At 40.0% G+C, this 22,572-nt stretch overlaps 1 protein-coding gene across 10 annotated transcripts in view; it reads right to left on the bottom strand.

Moving 5' to 3' along the window:
* The window catches only part of pclob (piccolo presynaptic cytomatrix protein b), an 85,893-nt gene that overhangs the window by 47,376 nt on the left and 15,945 nt on the right, over window positions 1–22,572 (bottom strand). For all 10 annotated transcript variants that reach the window (XR_009266957.1, XR_009266958.1, XM_058751153.1 and 7 more), the window contains exons 5-15: window positions 21,723–22,538; window positions 20,736–21,638; window positions 19,466–20,317; window positions 12,664–14,109; window positions 11,607–12,419; window positions 10,641–11,435; window positions 9,701–10,474; window positions 8,730–9,554; window positions 7,684–8,580; window positions 6,503–7,549; window positions 2,912–4,009 (exon numbers count right to left, since the gene is read on the bottom strand). Coding sequence is in view for 8 of the 10 variants with exons in the window: in XM_058751153.1 (XP_058607136.1) it covers window positions 2,912–4,009; window positions 6,503–7,549; window positions 7,684–8,580; window positions 8,730–9,554; window positions 9,701–10,474; window positions 10,641–11,435; window positions 11,607–12,419; window positions 12,664–14,109; window positions 19,466–20,317; window positions 20,736–21,638; window positions 21,723–22,538 (10,266 nt within the window). In the remaining 2 variants the exon portion in view is untranslated. The remainder of the gene's footprint in view (window positions 1–2,911; window positions 4,010–6,502; window positions 7,550–7,683; window positions 8,581–8,729; window positions 9,555–9,700; window positions 10,475–10,640; window positions 11,436–11,606; window positions 12,420–12,663; window positions 14,110–19,465; window positions 20,318–20,735; window positions 21,639–21,722; window positions 22,539–22,572) is intronic.

The raw sequence follows: 22,572 nt of genomic DNA, 5'->3' as shown, positions 1-22,572 counted from the left end.
GGAGAAAGCTATCGATTAGCAGTCTCACTCGTGTCAATGGCAGTTGATTATCTAGCGCAGGTCATCACTTCTCTAAGGTGGACATGGTAGTGTAAAATTAAATATCACATATTTTGGTGCAAGAAACCTTGACTATCATTGTAAATGGACTTGTACTAATAAATAAATAAATAAATAAATATAAAATGCTAAATTAGTATAATATGACCCCTTTAAAATGTATGACAATGAATTATAGATTATCACCCTAAACTTTCACCTAAATATAACATAATTTTTCTATCTTTCATAATTAACTACTTATTAATAATGTCTTTATTTTTCGGGGGGGGTTTTTTGTGCAAAATCTGCAATTGCAAAAAGTAAGACGTCAGCATAAACTGTTAGATGGCATCCAAAAATACACAAGTCCCCTTGGGTCCAGCGACAGCTTTCTTGGAGCCGCTGTCACAATGCTAGCTGAGGTAGATTAAGATATAAAGCTATTTTTGGCCAACAGTGTGCCAGATGCGGACACGGCATATCACTAAATATCTTAATATCACGCATGAGCGTTTGAAGCTATGCCTAGAGCCTTACGCATGACAGATATGTGAATGTGCATTGTCATTCAAAAGGATTTTTGGGCATACACTGTATTTTTCAATTAACATCAGATGCACAGGGTCCGTTTTCTTGTGTGAAGGTGCAGGATTGTAGAGGCCAGAGTTAAAGGCTCATGTTAAGGGCATATTACAAGAGACTGACTGTGTCATATCCAAAAGGGCAGGTTGACAGTGCAGTGCCAAATATGATTTAGCACATAAAAATACATGGCTGACTGTTTCTAAGTGGGCCATCTTCTGCAAATACTTTTTAAAAAAAATATATAAAATGAAATGTTCTAGACAGTGTGACCCCATGGACTGAATAATAAAAGGACAGGACAAAAAAAAAAAATCAAATCTATTAATGCAATAAATAGCCTATTTATAAACCACTAACTTTTAAATTATACAGAAACACTGGAAATATAGAAATGATAAAACATCCACATAATTGTGCATACTTGTTCCATAAATTGATATCAGATGATATTATCCTGTAACTAGACCTACAGAGGACATGGGTGTACAGAACACCCCAACAAAGTCAATTATATTATAGTTAAATTTGCCCATCTACATCTGTTTCTACTCTGCACGCATGGTGCATTTTTCAGCTGCAAATATACTGATTACAAAGATGTGGCATAAATGTATTTGCACTGATCCACAATTTTAGGAAACAGTGGATCACAGGCGATAGTTAATTAGCATGCACAGCAGGCAGAAAATTAGATGCAAGCTGACTGTCAAAACAGAGCTCCTATACTTTGTCAGGGTAAAGGCACCATAGGAGCATATTTTACCAGGTTAACTGCTTTCCTGACACAGTCAAGTGTTTACTGATTAATTCAAAATTTAAATCTACAAATGTTAGCCCATTATATTTACACTTTCTAAATAACTGAAATCTAAAAAAATACAAGTCTTTCAAAATGAAAAAAAAAATGAAAAAAAACACATCAGCGATGCTACTCTCGTATATGATTTGCAGTGCACCACTGCCAGAGAACAGCTGCAGCTGGACAAAGAACAGACGATCATTACAGAATATTAAATATTGTAACATGCCTTATTCTCATGCCATTTCCTTCAGTGAGCTGTAATAATCCACCAATCCATAAATCAAACAGTTTTCCCATTAAATTACTTCTGCAATCACAGCTCTGCTGAAAGCAATGAACACAGCTTGTTGGGGTCACAAGCACAGGAAGTCACATTAGCATAAATGATCAACTGCTGACATGATGTGGAAGTGGCCATGCGCACGCTGCAGATGGCGTGGGAGCTTTAGTCCATCAGTCCACAAGCACGAGAAAGACATCTGACAACTCACCCAGCCTCCACCCTCATCACCACCCCCATTTATTGGGATATCATGAGGCACACTCGATCACTTTAACAGTGTGCTGCAAGCTGTGGCTCTCTTCAATCAGCCTGTTACGTCACCACACATTTTGTCCAAACACAGGGATTCTTCCCCCGGAGACAGCACTCAGCACGTTTCAGCATTAGCGTGAAGCTACACTCTCATAAATACCACTCATGCAGATTACTGCCTCTGCTCTCCAAGCTTAGTGTTTACTCAAGGCCTGGGCATCTCACCAAATAAAGTTTGTCCACATTTGCAATGCAGAGGCCATGCATAATTTAAAAAAATAATTTAAATGGTCTTGTTTTGCATACAAACAGCAGTTTTAAATCATCACAGCAACACTCATTTTTTATGCTTTGAGTTCCCAAACAGTTTCATTTATTAGCAGTTTTAAATCACCAAAGGGACAATAGAGCCCACTTTCATTTTCTAGGCTTTGGATTCACAAGTCACTTAATTTCTTAGTCGGGTTTTGTTGACTCAATCTACACGGGCTGTTATTGGCCAAACCTGAAAGAATGCCAATCACTCATTGGTCCCTGCAGAATGCTAATGCATTTATTGGCTCTTCTACTGCATCCTCAGCCGTTGTGGAGTTTTAGTTAAATTACAATCATTTGGAAAGAGCCATCTGGAGAATGAGTGTGCATAACAGAGGTTACGAACTGCATGTTGGAGAACCCACCACTCCAGATTTTCTGTCTGTCAGACTCATGCACCCAAGAACATTGGCTAATTAGTCATCAGTACATAAGAGTTAAGAAATATATCAGACTTAGATATCAGTCAGAAGAGCCTTTCGAGTAGTGACTCCCAAAAAAGAGTCTAAACTACTCCAGTGAGGAAATCAAATTAAATATACAATCAATGCTTTTATTATCTATTTACTAAAGATACATATTAAAACCTTCAGAAACAAAGACTAAAGACAACAAAATAGTCAATGACTCACCTCAGCAAGGTGAGGCATGGGGTTAAATCCACAGAGATGACATACAACGCTTTTACATTCAGTGCAGGTGTTGTAATTAGGAGGGTCCTTCGAGCCCATGTTAAGATCCACTTTGCAGAGTGGGCAGGTGGATGGTTGAGGTGCACTTTCAGGATCTTTTACTAATTTATCCTGTCCAGTTTCAGGTTTATCCTTTTCTGAAGTAGGTATCCTTGATACTTTGGCCTCATTGAGTTGCTCTGGTTTCTTTTCAACAGGTGGTTTGTTCTCTTTTTCAGGAAGTACCTTGTTGGGTTCTGCTGCAACAGATCCTTTGCGAGATGTTGGCGGTGTAGCCTTGGCAGAGGCCACCGAGCCTTTGCGAGAAGCTGGTGCTGTGGTAGATTTACCAGACTCAGTAGAAATGGTGGAGCCTTTTCGTGAAGTTGGAAGTGTTGTGGATGGCTCATCTTGAACAGTTGAAGAGATCAGATTAGATGCCGAGCTAAATAATGAGGATCCAAAGCCCAGAACTTTCCCGGAGACAGCAGAAACTGACTGTGGTGAGGGTGACCGAGATCTAGCCGTTTCTGTCAGTCCACCAAATCCACCAAAGAACCTTCCTGTGGTTGACTCAGATGATTTAGAAGAGGAAGGCTGTACTTTAGGACCACCTAATCCAAAACCAAAGAAATTTGATTCCTGTTTTGGGGGTCCGACCTCGGCAGGTGGAGCAGATTTTACATGAGTGGCTGCGTCTTTGGGTGGCTGTTGTTGTGTTTTTGCAGGTTCTGGTTGAGTATCGTTTTGCTTAGGAGGCTCTTTTCTTGGGGTGATTGTATCAGCTGCCTTAGCATCAGTACCTGCCTTTTGTTGAGGGCTTGGAACTGAGATCTCTTTCTTTATTTCCTGAGCAGGGGCAGCTTTCTTTTCAGCTGCAGCAGTCTTCTCATTAGGTTTGGACTCAACTGGAGCTGTAGATACCTTGTCAACTTTGGATGGAGTTTGGTTGTCCTTCACTAAGGGAACTGGCTGAGGTTTCACTGTGGGACTTTCAGATGTTTTCATCCCTGCCTGTGCCCGTTGTACCTGGCAATTCAGGCAGAGCCATTCCTCAACCTGCAATAATTATAAGACAATTACTGGCAATAATATATTTCATCCTCTACTCCAGGGTTCCTTAATAGGCGGCCCGCGGGCCGGAGAGAAAAATGTTTGGCCCGCGCTCATTTCAAATAATGTGTCATGAAATTTCAAATGCAACATCAGAAAGTGAAATTAACTTAAATCGTGTCTACAACGGACGCGAGCGGCGCAGTGCGACGCAACAAAATACAATAGATATTATAATCAGTGATGCTGTCTACACTGGATGTGGCGCAGCGCTGCGTGACAAATCCTGACAGTAAACTGCTGACTTGTTCTATTTTTAACATTGAATAAAGCACATAATCATTACCTGAGATTATCACTGTCATATTTTGTATGTTGTTCCTGCCGCGACATCGCATGAAAAAAAAAAAAAACATTTCTAAAATAGAATTCCGTGTCGCTTAGCTATTGTCGCGGGTGGTTAGGACAAAAATTACATGGAAAAGATACTTTTTAGCAGGAACATTTGATTTGCATGCCAGACATGGACATCCAGATCTTTTGTTTGTTCATTTGTTTTTAATATTCAACAGGTAAAGTTCTTCTGTATCTAAATGCAAAAATGTTCATAATTGTTTGAATAAAACATACTACTGGGGGAAAATATCTGAATATTTATCTTGTGACCATCTTGTGTTTATTTTAACAAAAGCAACAATAATAATAATAATAATAATAATAATATTATATATATATATATATATATAGGTCAGTGGCCCTTGGCTTGGTATTGTTGGCAGAATTCGGCCCTCGGCAAAAACTAATTGAGGAACCCTGCTCTACTCTAATGTCTTTCAGTAGGTTTATATGTAGAAAACCTAATAACTACAAAAAACTGCTGTTTCAACATGCATTAATATAACAAATTAAAATAAATTAACACTTATTCACATCATTAACATTGGCTCTGTGACAAATTTTTTTATCCTTACTTTACATATCTGTAAGTGAAATGCATAAAATAGCCGGTGAGGGTCAAAGTTGAACTGTTGTTGAACTTAGTTGTATACTTCTTAATTAAACAAAATAATTGCCTCAAGTAACACTGCTACAGAATATGTCTTGGGAATTTCAATGGCTTGCCACACTGACATCATGACTATAAATGGCCCCTCTTAAAGGGGTCATATGATGCGATTTCAAGTTTTCCTTTCTCTTTGGAGTGTTACAAGCTGTTTGTGCATAGATAAGATCCCTGAAGTTACAAAGACTAAAGTCTCAAAACCAAAGAGATATTCTTTGTAAAAGTTAAGACTCGACCACGCCCCCCTAAAACAGCTCATTCAAACATGCTCCCACATGTCACGGTGTGGGGAGTTTTGCAAAACACCGCCCAAACGTATACGCAAAGAAAGAGGGTGGGACTTTTATTCTCGCTGTAGTATTGTTGCTGCCGCCGGCGCCATGTCCTGGAGATGCTGTTTCGTTGTGAAAGCGAAACTACTTTGGTTGGGCTTCCAAAAGAGGAAACAAATAGAAATCAGCAATTCCAACTTTGCAAGGACAGTCTGGTGCTTCTGACTCACAGCCTGTAAGTATGTTTTCATATTTAAAGAATTTGCCACTGACTATTCAAAAGTTTTAAGCTGTGTAGAGTAGTGCTTGTTGTTTGCCGTTTCTCTGATCACAAATGCAGACATGGTAATGTTTACGCGGCGCGATGCAACGCGATGCGTAAAAAGACAGTATAAGTCATTATAATCAGTAATTATGTCCCCACTGGATGCAACTATGCCTCTTTTGTAATGGGTTTTATTGTTTTTGTGTCATCACAATACAGTAGGGCATCACAATACAGTAGGGCGTAACATTTCCGTCTCACGCTTGAGGTATTCGGCCAATCACAACGCACTGGATAGCTGGCCAATCAGAGCATGCCTTGCTTCTCAGAACGATGAGCTTTGTATAAATTGGCGCATTTCAGAAAGGCGGGGCATAGAGGAGCAACAATAATGTTCAGTATGTGGAAAATAATGTGTTTTTTGAACCTTAAACCGCATAAACACATTGCATTACACCAAATACACAAAATAATGTTCTTTTTAGCAACGTCATATGACCCCTTTAAATATTGTTTTTAAAAACAAAATAAAGCAAATAGGCAATTAGCGGATAAAAAGTAAAATATATACTGTACTTAGCAGCATTCAAAGTAAACATAGACATAAAACAATTAGTGAAATTATAGCTTAATGATAGAAGACTAAAAATGCATGGTGAAATGTCCTGTTTTTGAATTTAACTTTATTTGGAATGTCTAAAAAATTTTTTAAATAGTTACATTTGAAATTTTTTTCCCCAGAATGCAAGTGACATTGTTATGTTCTGTAATATGATGACACTGCAAGTTATACTGGCTTACTGTACCTAAATACTGTATCTACAGTATAATGGAATAAAAGACAACAAGAATGGTGCATGGGTCTTAAAAGTGTTAAAAGTAGAGGTTAAATGTCTTACCTCTGTTTGATGAGGCACTGGATTAAATCCACATTTGCTGCACACTGTTGTCTTGCATTCTGTGCATGTGTTAAAATTCTTGGCATCCTTGAAACCAATATTGAATTCCATTTTGCATAATGGACAATTGGTCTTGCCTTCTTCAGGAGCAGGTTTCTGAGGTGGTTTGGGTGCTGTGACTTGCTTGATTTCTGCTTTTCTCTCCACTGGTTTCTCTGCATCTTGTCCTGCATGTGGTTTGATGTCTCCTATCTTAGAGGCTTGTGCCACTGCAGATCCTTTGCGAGATGTGGGAGGAGTAGTCTTAGCAGAGGTCTGGGAAACTATGGATGCCTTTCGAGAAGTTGGAGGAGTTGTGGAAGGTTCATCCTGTACAGCTGAGCTGATTAAATTAGATGCTGAGCTAAATATAGAGGATCCAAAGCCCAGAACTTTCCCAGACACAGCAGAAACAGACTGTGGTGATGGCGATCGTGATCTAGCTGTTTCTGTCAAGCCCCCAAAGCCAAAGAGTTTCCCTGTGGTTGACTCAGGTGGCTTAGAGGAAGCAGGTTGTGCCTTAGGACCACTAAATCCAAAACCAAAGAAACTGGATTCCTGTTTTGGTGGCTCTGCCTGTGGAGGTGGAGCAGATTTTTCTGGAGACTTGTCAGACTCCTTTAAGAGTGTGTCAGTTTCTTTGTCTCTCTTTGAATCTGATGTTTCTTTCTTCTGAGAGGATGCAGGTTGTGCCTTTATGTTAGTCTCTGGTGGTTTTGGTGAAGCTGAAACTGATTCTTTCTTTTGGACATCCACTGAAACAGGAATCTTAGTTTTATCAGGGATGGCCACAGCTTGAATCTCTTTCTTCTGGGTTTCAGCAACATCAGGAACTTCGGTTGAAACTAATGATGGTGCCCCTGGTGTTATACTTTCTGTTTTTGGAGGCGGTGCTGAAATGGAGACATTTTCAGATTGTTCATGGGTCTTTATTTTTGGAGGTCCTTGTGGTTCCATTCCATTTAATGCTCGCTGTGTTTGGCAGTTCAAACAAAGCCATTCATTGACCTGTAAAGACAGATTAAAAGGAATTCTGGAATTATTTCTTCCATGATATTGATGCAACATTGACATGAGATTGATTTTGCAAGGAGACCACTAATGCTAGCAACAGTTATAACAAAATAGTAGCATTCCCTTACCTCTGTTTGATGGGGTGTTGGGTTGAATCCACAGAGGTTACAAACAATGTTCTTGCACTCCGTGCAGGTATTGTAGTTAGGGGTGTTCTTTGAACCCACATTAAGACCCACTTTGCAAAGAGGACATGCTCTGGTTTCAGCTTTAGGAGCTGCCACTGCTACTACTGAAGCTTCAGGTACTGCTGAAGGCTTTTGCACCTGCTTCTCATCTGTTTTGTCCTCCTTTGGTTTGTCTGTTATAGGTGCTTTTGTGTCACCAGTAGGTGGAACTTTTTGTGAAGTAACAGATCCTTTCCGAGAAGCAGGTGGTGTAGGTGTAGTCTTAACTGAAGTTTGGGAAACCACAGATGCCTTGCGAGATATTGGTGGTGTTGTAGTCTTTGCAGACGTTTCAGAAGCTGTGGAAGCCTTACGAGAAGTTGGTGGTGTGGAGGACTCATCTTGAACAGTTGAGGAGATTAGATTAGATGCAGAGTTCAAAAAGGAGGATCCAAATCCTAGTACCTTCCCTGAGACAGCAGTCACTGAAGGCTGAGGGGATCCAGATCGAGCACCACCAAAACCAAAGCTAAAGAAACCTGATTCCTCTTTAGAAGGGTCTGGTTTCTGTTGTACAATCAATTTTGCAGGAGAAGGATCACGTTTTGGCATTTCAGTTGGTTGTGTTGTAGCTTGTGTAGGTTTGTTCTCTTGATTCTCTTTAGCAACTGATGTGCTTATCTTTCCAATAACATCTGACTTATTTTTTGGAGACACTGGAATTGGAGTATGTATGAGAGCCTCCTTGTTTTCTGGTATTGTTGGTGGAGATGCTTTGCTAACATGTGGCAGTGGTTGAGCAGAGGGAGACAATTGAGCTTTCTTCACCTGGCAGTTCAAACACAGCCATTCCTTAACCTGTAAGATAATAATTGGAATTAGAATTAAAATAATAAAAGATGTTCTTAAAAATTACACTGATTTTACACTGAATTAATTTAATTAATGCAATAACTGATGCATGTGCAACTCACAGAGACACAAAGAAACAAATTAAGTACTCTTACCTCAGTTTGATGTGGCATGGGATTAAATCCACAAAGATTGCACACTGTGTCCTTGCATTCAGTGCAAGTGTTGTAATTTGGTGGATCCCTCTTTATGTCCACTTTACAGAGTGGACAGGCTTTTGGAAGTTCCGGAAGTGGTCTGTTAATTTTCACATCAGTGACCGGTTCTTTGGTCATCTCAACCTGTGGTTTATTTCCCTCTTTTTCCTTTTCATCCTGTTTCTGTGCAGTGATAACTTTGGCTTCTTCTGCTGGTTTAATTTTTTGTGTGGCTTGTGAAGTTTCTGAACCTTTTCGAGAGGTAGGTGGTGTTGGAGTCGTCTTAACAGAACTGTGGGACACAGTGGATCCCTTACGAGAACTTGGTGGAGTTTTGGTGGATGACTCATCCTGAACGGCTGAGGATATCAGATTAGATGCTGAGCTAAGGAAGGACGACCCAAAACCCATAACTTTCTCAGAGACAGCAGATTGAGGAGAAGGGGACCGGGATCGAGCACCTCCAAAACCAAAGCCAAAGAAACTAGACTCTTCCTTAGTCTGTTCGACTTTAGATGATGGAGCAGGTTTGGAAGGAGAAGCTTCACCTTTAGACTTTTGAGCATTTGGAGTTGGAGTAATTGTAGGTTTTTTAGTCTCTGCTGGAGGTTTCTTGTCCTGCTCAGCAGGGACACTCTGCTTCTTTTCTGGGGAAGTTGGAATTTGAGCCACTTTCTTTTCTGGAGATGCTGGTGTTACTTTGTTGGATTGTGGTTGTGGCTGAGCAAGGGGAGGTCCTGAGGTTCTCTGTACCTGGCAGGTCAAGCATAGCCATTCCTTCACCTGTTGATTATTAAGAAAAAAAAAGTTAATGAAACCATTAAACATACCTTCTTTTAAAAGTCAAAATCTACACAATATAATTCCTTTTTTACATTTTCAATAGAGCCTTTACATATATAAATGCTAAAGACATTGACGTATGGTACCTCAGTTTGATGGGGATTGGGATTGAATCCACAGAGATTACAGACAATTTTCTGGCAAGAACTACAAGAGCTGTAGTTCTGTGGGTCCTTCTTCAGAGTTTCTTTGCAAAGTGGACAGGTTTTTGGAAGCTCCTCTGGAGCATGTGGAGGTTTGGCCAGATTAGGATCTGGTGTTTTCTGCGCTGGCTTTGGTTCTAGCATTGTTGTAACAACTGGCTTTGATTCCCCTTCAGGTGGTTTTTGTTTAGCATCCTGAGGAGCAACTGATCCTTTTCGAGAAGTGGGTGGTGTTGGTGTGGTCTTATTTAAAGTCTGGGAAACTGTAGATCCCTTGCAAGATGTTGGTGGAGTTTTGTTGGAGGATTCATCCTGAACAGTCGAAGAGATCAGGTTAGATGCTGAGCTGAGGATGGATGATCCAAAACCAAAAACCTTATCAGAGACAGCAGTCTGAGGAGAGGGAGACCGAGATCGAGCACCACCAAAACCAAGGCCAAAGAAACTTGACTCTTCTTTAACCTGTTCACCTTTAGGTAGTGGAGCAGACTTGGAAGGAGAAGCATCACCTTTAGATATTTGAGTATTTGGTGTTGTTGGTGTTTTGCTCTCTATAGGAGGTTTCTTTTCCTGCTCAGCTGTAACACTTGGCTTCTTCTCTGGAATATTTTCCTTTTGTGGAGATGCTGGTGGAAGTGCTTTGTTAGACTGTGGCTGAGCTGGGAGAGGACCTGAAGTTCTCTGTGTTTGGCAGGTCAAACACAGCCACTCCTTCACCTGTAGATAATGCAAAAGATTACCACCTATGACCACACAAACTTATTTAACCATAATTTTAACCTTATCTGTGTTATTTAAATTACAAAATCTGTACAGAATCATTTTTGGTAGCAAAACGAGAGTCTTTATTATGAGATATAATAAGTGTAAAACACAGACTTACTTCAGTTTGATGTGGATTCGGATTGAATCCACATAGATTGCAAACAATGCTTTTGCAAGAAGTGCAAGAGCTATAGTTTTGTGGGTCCTTCTTAAGGGTCTCTTTACAGAGTGGGCAAGTTTTTGGATGCTCCTCTTTCACTTGAGCTTGTAGAGGTTTGGATGATTGAGAATCTGGTGGCTTTTTCTGTTCTTGGGTTGGTGAAGGCGTTGGATTTGATTTTGCTGCAGTAAGATTTAGTTTAGTGTCTTGTGGAGCTACTGATCCTTTTCGAGAAGTGGGAGGTGTTAGTGTTGTCTTATTCGAAGTCTGGGAAACTGTAGACCCTTTGCGAGAAGTTGGTGGAGTTTTAGAAGGTTCATCCTGGACAGCCGAGGAGATCAGATTGGATGCTGAGCTAAGGAAAGAGGAACCAAAGCCTAGTACCTTCCCAGAGACAGCAGACACAGTGGGCTGAGGAGATGGTGACCTTGAACGAGAACCACCAAAACCAAAGCTGAAAAAATCTGAATCCTGTTTAGCAGGATCAGATTTAGGTGGTTGATCAGATTTGGCAGGTAAGACATTTTTCTGGATTTGGGCCTCTGATGTAGTTTCTTTGGAATCTGCCAGATTGGGTTTGCCTTCTTGTTTCGCAGAAGCATTACATTTCTGATACTCTGCTACAACACCCCCAGTGTCTTGTTTTTTTGGTGATGCAGGTGGAGGCAATTTGGTAGTCTGAGTTCCTGGCTTTACAACTGTAGGTTCGGGAGCTCTCTGCATCTGGCAGTTCAAACACAGCCATTCCTTCACCTGTAGGATGATGAAAAAGGTAACCATATAATTATGAGAAATAAAGACCACTATTGTTTCACTTTGATATATTATAGACTGCTCATTCAAAATAAATAAATTACCTTGCTGAAATGTATTTTCAATAATTGTGACTGAGAAAAAAATCTGTATATATAATTATTTTCTCACCTCAGTTTGATGTGGTATTGGGTTGAATCCACAGAGATTACACACAGTGCTCTTGCAAGTAGTACAGGTGCTATAATTTGGTGGATTCCTCATTATTTCTGCCTTACAAAGTGGGCAAGCCTTTGGAGGCTCTGACGTGTGGTCACCCTCTTTTACAGCTTTACCCTGAACTTCTGTCATTTTCTCTTCAGGTTTCTTGTCTTTCTGCTGATTTTCAACAGATTTAGCTCCCTGTTTTGGTGACACATCTGCTGATCCCTTCTGAGAAGTAGCTGGTGTTAATGTAGTTGTCACAGGAGTATGTGAAGCCGATAAAACCTGCTGCTGAGTTGCAAGGAGTGTGGTGGAGGATTCATCTTGTACAGTGGTGGAGATAAGATTAGAAGCCGAACTCAACAGGGAAGAACCAAATCCAAAGACCTTCCCAGAAACACTGGAAGCAGTAGGTTGGGGAGAAGGTGATCTAGAGCGTCCAAAACCAAACAAGCCACTCTCTTCTTTTGTGGATGCAGCCTTCGGTGAGGCAGTAGATTTTGTGGAAACAGTATCATCCTTCTGTGCTGGCTGTACTGGATTTTTGATGTCCTGCTGCTGGGGTGGCTTTTGTGTTGGTGGAATTGCACTAGCCTTCCTAGACCCTGGTGTTGCACCTGCAGATAGTGCAGTCTTTTCTTTTTCAGTAGCATCTGTGGAATCAAGTGGCTTCTTCTGGGGAGGAACAGGAGTTGGTGTTGCTTTCTTTAGTGGAGGTACTTTGTCAGTCTCAGCTTGAGCTCTTTGCATCTGGCAGTTCAGACATAGCCACTCCTTTTTCTGAAACGGCATTCCAATAATTAGCTTAAAACTGAGCACACAGAGTACTACAAGAAACATATTTGAAATATGAAGTTATTTTTTTTATATAATTTTAATGCAGTTTTCATGCTTAAAAAGTTTTAAGTCATAAATGTTGGTGCCCATAATGTCATATACCCAGATACTACCACAGTACAAATTAAATGATAATTATAATAATGAGTATAAAGTGTTTTATGTTCAAGGTAAAAAGGCTACTTACCTCTGTCTCATGGGGCATGGGGTTAAAGCCACATAGATTACACACAGTGTTTTTGCACTCTGTACAGGTATTGTAATTGGGAGGCCCCTTCTGCAAATTGACTTTACAGAGAGGGCAGGCTTTGGGAAATGATTTAGTGGGCTCTGTCCTTGTTGTTTCTGGTAGATCTCTATCTTTTGTAACTGATACAATTGTTGGCTGTGCCTGACTGACCATGGATTTCTTATCATCTTTTTTTATCTGTTCTTGTATATTTTCAGGATGTACTTTTTTGTTATCTGAAGGAAGCATTTTAGGAGAGACATCAGATCCTTTTGAGGAAGGAGGAGGTGTGCTGGTCTTGAGAGATGTCTGAGAAACTCCAGAACCCTTTTGTGAGGAAGGTGGAGTGGTAATCTTATCTGAAGTCTGAGAAACTGATGAGCCTTTACGAGAAGAGGGTGGGGTTGTAGTCTTAGCAGATAGTTGGGAAGATGTGGATCCTTTGCGAGAAGTGGATGGTGTTGTAGAAGGCTCATCTAGAGCTGATGAGATCAGATTACTTGCTGAGCTAAAGAGGGAGGAGCCAAATCCCAAAACCTTCCCAGAGACAGCAGATGCTGCAGGTGGAAGTAAAGGAGATGGAGATCTACCTCTAGACTCTTCAGGGATTTCAGAGGAGACAGGGACATGTCCATCTTGGGACTTTCCTTGTTCTTGCTGCTGTGGGGTAGCTCCTTTAGTGGTTTCTTCTCCTTTTTCTGCAACTTTAGTTTTTGCCCCATCTGTATTTTCAATGCTTTTAGATTTTATTGCAGCTTCAGAATCCTTCTGTGAGGTTGGAGGAGTTGTTTTAACAGACATCTGTGAAACTGTAGAACCCTTACGAGAGGAAGATGGAGTGGTATTAACTTTACTGGAGATTTGTGAAACTGCAGAACCTTTGCGAGAGGTTGGTGGTGTCTTATCAGACATTTGAGAAGTTGTTGAAGCCTTGCGAGAACTAGATGGTGTTGTAGAGGACTCATCTTGAACAGCCGTTGAGATTAGATTAGATGCTGAGCTTAAGAATGAAGAACCAAACCCTAGGACCTTCTCTGAGACAGCAGATACACCAGGCTGAGGAGAAGGTGATCGAGATCTAGCTCCTCCAAAACCGAAGCCAAAGAAACCTGGTTGTAGATCAGTTTTTTGAGATTCTGACTTTGGAACTTCTGCAATATGATGTTGTTTCACTTCTCTTTGGGTGGGTTGTTCAGTTTCTGCTAATGTTTGCTTATTGTCTTGTTTCTCTGCCACGTCTGGTTTCTTATCCTTTTGAACTGCATCCACTGGAAGATGTGGCTTCTTCTGTGAAGCATCTGGAGTGGGAGTATCCATTTTAACTTCCTTAGCATGCGACTGAAGCTGCGCAGGATGAGGTTCTGGTGCTTTCTTCATCTGACACGCCAAACAAAGCCACTTCACCTGTGGTTTTGTAAAGTATATGGAATTAATCATTTTGTTACTCAAATTTACATTATACAGCATCCCAGACTTAAGTGGATTAACCACATTGCATATTAACTTGCAATGTTCCAAGCCAGATCAAATCAATTAGATTAAAGAAGAGATGAACATTGTAAGCTCTCCTGTCAACATGAAACTGTTGGTTCTCAAATTGCATCATGATAGTTTTCCATTAAACTCAGCATTAAAGTCAACATGAGCTCAAAATTGACACTATTTATTCTCTTAATGCAACTAACTGGTCTCATTGTAAAAAGTTCATTAATGCATTTTTTTTCCTTTGAATTTGCAATCTTTAAATCAGACTGTCTTAATTTGTTCTTCTTGTGATATGCTCTCTTCTCTGTGCTGGCATATGCAAGACCACACATTTAAGATCTGCCTCCATTCTGGTATGCAATGCTTACTTTTCATAATCCAATCCAATCAACAACCGATGGTGTCCCTCCTTGTTTTTGTTTTTTTTTGTTTTGTTTTTTTTCTTCATGTTTGATAGACATTTTACTCATAAATGTTACAATTTGTTAATCTGTGTAAATCTTTATTTTGATATTCCAGTTTAGACATTCTACTGACTATAAGTAACATTGCAACTACGTCAACTACCAGTTATTAGAGTATTAGTAGACTGTCTGCTGTATCTGCTAACACTGTATTTTGATGATCACCAAACACCCAACAGACACAAGTACACATCAGCTCGTTCCACTAACCCTAATCTAACAGTCTACTGATCCTCTAATGAGTAAGTTGACATGTAGTTGCAAATTAATGAGAGTTAGTTGACGGTCTGAGTACGTTGCGTTCATTCATTTTTTAATTTAAAATTGAAAACAGAAACATGAGAAAACGGCACCATTTTCGTTTTTTGTTTTTTTTAAAAAAACGAAAAAACAAGGACTCGCCTTGATTTTCCGTTTTTACACTCAGGGGTAGAAAATGGTTAAACAGCTGGAATGTTCGATATCCACGTGTGGGCGGGAATGAAACGCCCCTTTTCACTGATTGGTCAAGCAACGATCATATGGTGCCGTCATCATGTCGTCTTCAGTTTTGTGCAACAGAATAAGAGTCCTCCGCTGTTAAAGCGTTTATTGCAACTCCTGCGTTCATCTCTCTCTCATCAAACAACCAGACTAACAAATGGTTTGACACAAACCATACTGGGGCAGCGCCTAGACAGGGTTTACTTCTGTGTAGGCATAGGTTTTATATGGCAAATATTAGGTGCTTAATGCAGAAATATGTAGGCTATGTACCTCAGATCTGCAGCCGCATTACCCTTTTAGTCTATTTCTTTGGCGCACCGCACATTTTATTTAGCTGTCCAGTTATCAAAATCTGTGTGGCAAAGCTGCGTGACATTTACATTATAGTGAAGCACAGACCAGTATCGATTTTAGCGTGAATATAAAGCTATCTTACCGTTTTTATTAGCTATTGTTTTTTTTCATAGAGAAGTTTATGATACTGTCATTATCTGACGGCATGTTACACATTTATATAATACATGCTATTTTTATAGAAAAGGGCATTTTTCTAACTTTATAAAATATGTCTGTCACCGTTAATATTAAATTCCTGAATTTAGTCAATATTTGACAAATATGACATTATAGGTGTTACCAATAAAATCAGTAGCCTACCAGCCAAAGCCATCTTTGCACTGTGGCACAGAAGCTGCATCTTAAGTTGAATTTAGATATATTTACACAATTAATGCTGCTCAGACGGCAGTAAATGCATTAACACAGTAAAACGTTTAAAATAAAATCTTTTTGAATAGCCTACAGAAATATGAAATAAGTGACAAAATGAAACAATTGGACACTTGAATTATGAAGGTTACATCGCCAGTAGGTGGCGGCAAGTCATTGTGTTGATGAATGAGTCATAGAGTCATCAATTCAACCGATTCGTTCAAAATGCTGATTTGTTCAGGAGCAAAGCAAATGGGTCATTGAACCACTCACTCAAACGATTCATTCAAGAATGAAACGCCTGTGTTTTAAGTCAAATAAAACACACTGTGTTGTGTCTAAAATGAAATCAATTTATACTCATTATTAATGAAACTGTACTGTCTAAAATAAAATTTATGACTGCTGTGTATTCACACTAAAATCAATACTGGTCTGCGCTTCACTATAATGTAAATGCATTCGCCCCGTGTTGTCCAGTGCGTCACGCAGCCTTGCCACACAGATTTTGATAACTGGACAGCTAAATAACATGTGCGGTGCGCCAAAGAAATAGACTAAAAGGGCAATGTGGCTGCAGATGCGAGGTACATACATATTTCTGCAATAAGCACCTAATACTTGCCATATAGAATTTATGCCTACACAGAAGTAAACCCTGTCTAGGCGCGTATGGTTTGTATCAAACCATTTGTTAGTCTGGTTGTTTGATGAGAGAGAGACGAAATGCAGGAGTTGCAATAAATGCTTTAACAGCGGAGGACTCTTATTCTTTTGCACAGAACTGAAGATGACATGATGACGGCACCGTTTCATTTTTGCTTGACCAATCAGTGAAAAGGGACGTTTAATTCCCTCCCACACGTGGATATCGAACATTCAAGCTGTTTAACCATTTTCTACCCCTGAATGTAAAAAGGAAAAATTAAGGCGAATTCTTGTCTTTTCATGTTTTTGATAAAATGAAAAATGCAAAACATGAATGAACATGGTCCATGGTCCGTGTATCATCTGATCATTCGTTTTTTGATTTAATATTGATAGTAGAAAAATGAGAAAACGGCGCCTATTTTCGTTTTTTCGTTTGTTCAGAGAAGCGCAAAAACAAGATTTTGGCTCGATTCTCATTTTTTGGTTCACGGGGTAGAAAACGGATAAACGGCTTCAAAATTCGTTTTCCCCTTGTGGGCGGCCATGAGACGCCCCTTTCTGCCGATTGGTCAACCAAATCTGAACCCGTGACGTCATCAGTCTTTCCTCTGTTCCGTTCAAGAAAATAATAGTCTTAAACTGTACGGGGCAGGTCCTAGATCGGGCTTTCTTCTGTGCAAACTAAGCGTTTTACAGAAATATTTATTTCAGAAATTTTAATCAGCACCAAGCCTGTTTTATTTAGCTGTGCAGAGTTAAATCAGTGTGAAGCTGCACTGTGCAGAGTGGATGAGAAGCACAGATAAGAAAAGATAAAAAAAACAAAAAACAAAGACACCAACAGGTTTTGCTGTATTGGAAAATATTATATAATCACACCTTCATTCCACACAGAACCCCAATATAGAACAACAGGCTATTTAGGCTATATATCTATGTACTCTTGGTTGGCTTGAAAGGGGTGTTTGGTTAGGCTAGTTCGTCATTTATTGAATGAGGAGTTTGTTATCCTTCAGTGACTTGTGTTCTAAATAGCTATTGAATGTAAACAATTTAAGCACGTTATAAATGCCATTCCAAAAAGTTTTATAAATCTATTTATAAATCTATACAAAACATTTGTTTACATGCCAGATGGATCATGTGAACTCTCATCACTTCTCTTTAATGGTAACGACCTCAAAGCTTCCCAACAAACGTATTCGTTCTTGGTTGTCTATAGACTGGGCTTGCTTCTGTGTAGATATAAATTCTATTCTTTGCATCAGCTGGGCATGGCTGGGTATGATATGACAGCTTTTATACCCTACCCTGCTTAATTGTTTGTTTAATTAAGTAAATAATTAATTCATTCATTTCAAAATAAATATTTTAAACACTAATACGAAAAGGAAAGTATACAATTGGGTATAATAGGCCTATAACGTTCATGCAAGAAACTGTCATTATGACTGACAACCGGAGAACAGAGATATTAAAATACATACTCTCCTGAGTTTTATAATGTAGTCTTGTATTTTATTAAAATTGATTAGAATTTGTATCTCAAAATATGCATTCGTGCGCGGCGCGAGCTGCTGCCCACTCGCACATAGGAATGTGAGATTTTAAGAAAAGTAAAAACTTCTCACCAAACCCATATGATATACCCTCAGAACACTTGGAATATACACCACAAGTTATTTTACGACAGATTTGCATCCGCTTTAAAAAGAAAAGAAAAAAAAGAGAGCATTCTCTGCCATTAAATGGGCAAGTGTGAGCGGGATATTGTGTGTGTGTGTGTGTGTGTGTGTGTGTCTGTGTGTGTGTTTCGAAAAAAGAAGGTAGCTATAGCCTTTAGAACAGGTGAGTTGCCCTACTTCACACAGTTCCAATACACTGCGATGGGTTAAATCAATAAGCAGACACACGGGACTACAGTCAAGCACAGATCAGTATTGCAGTGCACAGGAAATATGCAGCAGTCATTTTAAAGCAGTTTATTTAATTAATATTGAGTATTAATTTATGTTCACTTGTATTTTTTTTTTCTCTCAACAGGGGAAATAACTAAATACTCTATTTTTTTTTTTTTTTTTTTTGTACATTCAAAATAACTACAAAATGTCATGCCTTTGAAAAATAAAGAAAACAACAGCATGCAACACTTTTGGCGCGTCTTGGTCTCCCTGAACATCTTTCTGTCTCACGCCACCACAGGAACCAATCTACAGTGATACTTGACGCGCCTACTTTTAAAAGTCTACATTTAGATTATTTGGCCTTAAATGCATCATATAAGTCACTTTGGAAAAAAATCACTGCATGTATCATGATAAAAAAAAAAAAAGTGCCTTTACAGTCTGAAAAATATGGTAGGCTATAGCAAATTATTTCGCGGATCACTTTAAGAACCGCTGGTCTACACAGAAAAAAGCCTTGTTCATTAGTCTGCTTGTTTGATGAGAAAAAGAGGAAATGTAGTTGCAATAAAACGGTTATAAATCCGTACACCTGCAGCAGCGGAGGGCTACTATTCTGCAGCGCGGAACTGCAGAAGTACTGATGACTGCACGGTTGATCTTTGGCTGACCAATCAGCAGAAAGTGGCGTTTAATTCCCCCCCCCCACGTGTAGACATCGAATATTTAAGCTGTTTATTCATTTTTCTATGCCTGAACGAAAAACTAAAAATTTAGCTGAATTCTCGTTTTCTCCTTTTTTTGAACAAATGAAAAAATGAAAATAGGCGCCGTTTTCTTGTTTTTCTACTATCAATATTAAATCAAAAAACGAATGATCAGATGATACACGGACCGACCGTTGACATGTAGTTGGAAAGTTACTTACAGTTAATTGTCTAAAGTGGACTACTGAAATAATGTGTAACTTAAAGTGGTTTGCAATTTCCATTCATGCTGACTTTAACAAAACAAAATTCCAAAAACAAACTGTTCAACACAACAGTGATATTTTCTTACCTCATTTTCATGGGGCATAGGGTTGAACCCACACAAGTTACATACGATATTTTTGCATTCAGTGCAGCTGTTGTATTGATCTTTCTTGAGCTCCACCTTGCAAAGTGGGCAGACCTTGGGAAGAGGCTTGGAAATAGGTGTCTCTGATTTGTCCTCTTTTACTGTATTTGATGGCTCCTTAGCCTGTTGAAGTGATGGTGTCTTCTCCTCTTGTTTCTGTCCAATTGATTGTTTAGTATCTTTACTAGGTTGAGCTTTCTGGGAACCTTGTGTGGTTTCGGAACCTTTTCTTGAGCTAGGAGACATTGTGTTGTTGTTGAACAATGACTGAGATACTGTAGAGCCTTTACGGGAGCCAGGAGGAGGTGTTGTTTCTGAAACTGACGAACCTTTGCGGGAAGTTGGCGGTGTTGTGGAAGGTTCATCCTGAACAGCTGATGATATCAGATTAGATGCTGTGCTGAGGAAGGAGGAACCAAAGCCTAAAACTTTCCCAGATACAGCAGAAACAGCAGGCTGAGGTGAAGGAGACCTGGATCGAGCCCCACCGAAGCCAAAACCAAAAAATCCAGACTCCTCTTGATGAGGTTTTTCTGATTTCACCTGCTGAGATATCTTCGGTTGACTGAGCTCTTGTGGTGTCACATCAGTGGGCTCCTTTCGCCCTACTACAGGTGTTTTCTGACCAGTTCTGGTGGCTTCTTCCGCATTTTGTTTCTTCTGCGCAGATTCTGGAACATCTTGCTCCTTCTTTGGCACTGGGGCTACTTTCTTAGATTGATCTTGAGGCTCTGCATGGGAAGGCATTGATGCTCGCTGCACCTGACAGGTTAAGCAAAGCCACTCCTTTGCCTGCCAACAAAAAAGAGAGTTTGAGAAACCTCAGACAAAATGGTTTACACAAAACTCTTAAACTCTGGGTTGAAAATAAAATTATTCATGCAGGTGTGATCATACAAAAACTTCCACATCAATAGCTGTGGAATTATAATACAGTCAAAATTATTTTATATTAAAGGTAAATACTGTAGAGCAGGGCTAGTCAACTCCAGTCCTGGAGGGCCAGCGATCTGCACAGTTTACTTCCAACCCTTATCCAATACACATGTTCATCATTTTTAAATAGTCCTGAATACTTTTATTAGCTTGATCAGGTGTGTTTAATTAGGGTTGGAACTAAACTCTGCAGGACACCGGCCCTCCAGGAGCCAAGTTGAAGAGCCCTGCTATAGAGGCCACAGCTCATTTTCCAAATACTGAATTATCTTACCTCGGTTTGATGAGGCATGGGATTAAACCCACAGAGGTTACATACAATGCTCTTGCATTCAGTGCAGGTGTTGAAGTTAGGAGGATCTTTCTTGAGCTCTACTTTGCAAAGTGGGCATTCTTTAGGCAGAGACTTAGAGGACATATCAGATGTTTGAGGCTTTGATGGAGGTGTAGATGGTGCTTTGAAAGGTTGAGATTGCATGGACTTCTTCTCTGCCAACTGCTTTTGAGAAAGAGGCTTATTTTCCACAGCCTGCATTTTTGTTGAGTCTTGGGATGCTGTAGATCCCTTGCGGGATGTAGCTGCTGCTGCTACAGCAGATGTGGTTTTGAGAGGTGTCTGTGAAACCGATGAACCTTTACGAGAGGCGGGCGGCGTTGTAGACTTCACCGAGGTCTGGGAAACTGTTGAACCTTTACGAGGTGGTGGTGGTGTTGTGGAGGACTCATCTTGAACTACTGAAGATATGAGATTAGATGCTGAGCTAAGGAACGAGGAACCAAACCCTAGAACCTTCTCCGAGACAACAGGTTGAGGAGAAGGTGATCGAGATCGGGCACCACCAAAACCAAAGCCAAAGAAACCTGTCTCTTCTTTGGAGGAATCTGATTGTGTTGTGATTTTGGATTTGGCTGGGGTACTACTATCTTTTGGCTGTTGAGGTTTTATAGTTTCTTTCTGTGCAGGTTTTTCCTTTGGGAGATTTTGTACTGTAGACATAGTAGTGGGTTTTCCAAGTGCTGTTTTTGACTGGTCCTCAGTTCTACTGGCTCCTGGAGGAGGCTGATGTGGAGCTGTTTTGTTTTGTTGTGAGCCAGCATTAGTCTGTAGCTGGGAATTTAGGCTTGAAGGTTCAGGTGCTCTCTTTATCTGGCAATTCAAACAAAGCCATTCCTTCACCTGCATGACCAAAATCACAACCACAAATCAACATTATTGTCCTTCAATAAATCAATTAAGAGTAAAATAAACTCTTTCTCTTACCTCTTTTTGATGAGGCATGGGGTTAAATCCACAACGGTTACACACTATGTTTTTGCAATCGGTGCAGGTGCTAAAATTAGGAGGATCACTGATAATATCTGCCTTGCAAAGTGGACAGATTTTGGAAAGAGGCAGGGGAGTTTTGTCAATTTTTGCAGACAATGTTTGGTCTGTTTTTGCTTTCACAGAAGATTTACTGGACAGCTGAGGTGACTCAGAAATCTTTTTTTCTTGTTTTTGTGCAGTAGATTGTTTAGTATCCCCTGTGTTTGTGGTCTGTGGAACAGCAGAGCTCTTCCGAGACGTGGGTGGTGTTGAGCTCTGGGAAACTGTGGAAGCTTTGCGGGAGGTTGGTGGTGTTGTTGATGTCTCATCTTGCACAGCTGAGGATATTAAATTAGATGCTGAGCTGAGAAAGGAGGAACCAAAGCCAAGAACCTTCCCAGATACAGCAGACATAGCAGGCTGAGGAGATGGAGATCTTGACCTAGCACCACTAAAACCCAAAAATCCAGTTTCTTCCTTGGCTGTCTTGGCAGGAACTTCAGATTTGGCTTCATTTTCTTGCTGCTGGGCTTTTTGGATGGGCAGAGTACCATTTGGAGCCTTGGTTTGTTGTTCTTGTATTTTCTGAGGAGGGTCAATTTTCTTGTCTGATTCAGAAACACCTTTCTTTTGAATTGAGGGCGAAGCCATTGGTTGAGTGGTATGGATTTTGTTGGGCTGCGCTGCGGTCTCCAGCTTTGGAGGTCCTGGTGGCTCCATTCCTCTTAGAGCTCTTTGAGTCTGACAGTTCAGACAAAGCCATTCTTTCAACTGAAAAGTAAGACAAAGTGGTTAACACATGTTC

The sequence above is a fragment of the Onychostoma macrolepis genome, chromosome 18, assembly GCF_012432095.1.
Source record: "Onychostoma macrolepis isolate SWU-2019 chromosome 18, ASM1243209v1, whole genome shotgun sequence".
Lineage (NCBI taxonomy): Eukaryota > Metazoa > Chordata > Actinopteri > Cypriniformes > Cyprinidae > Onychostoma > Onychostoma macrolepis.
Note: the sequence above shows the minus strand (reverse complement) of the source record. Positions and strands in the feature narration are given on the sequence as shown.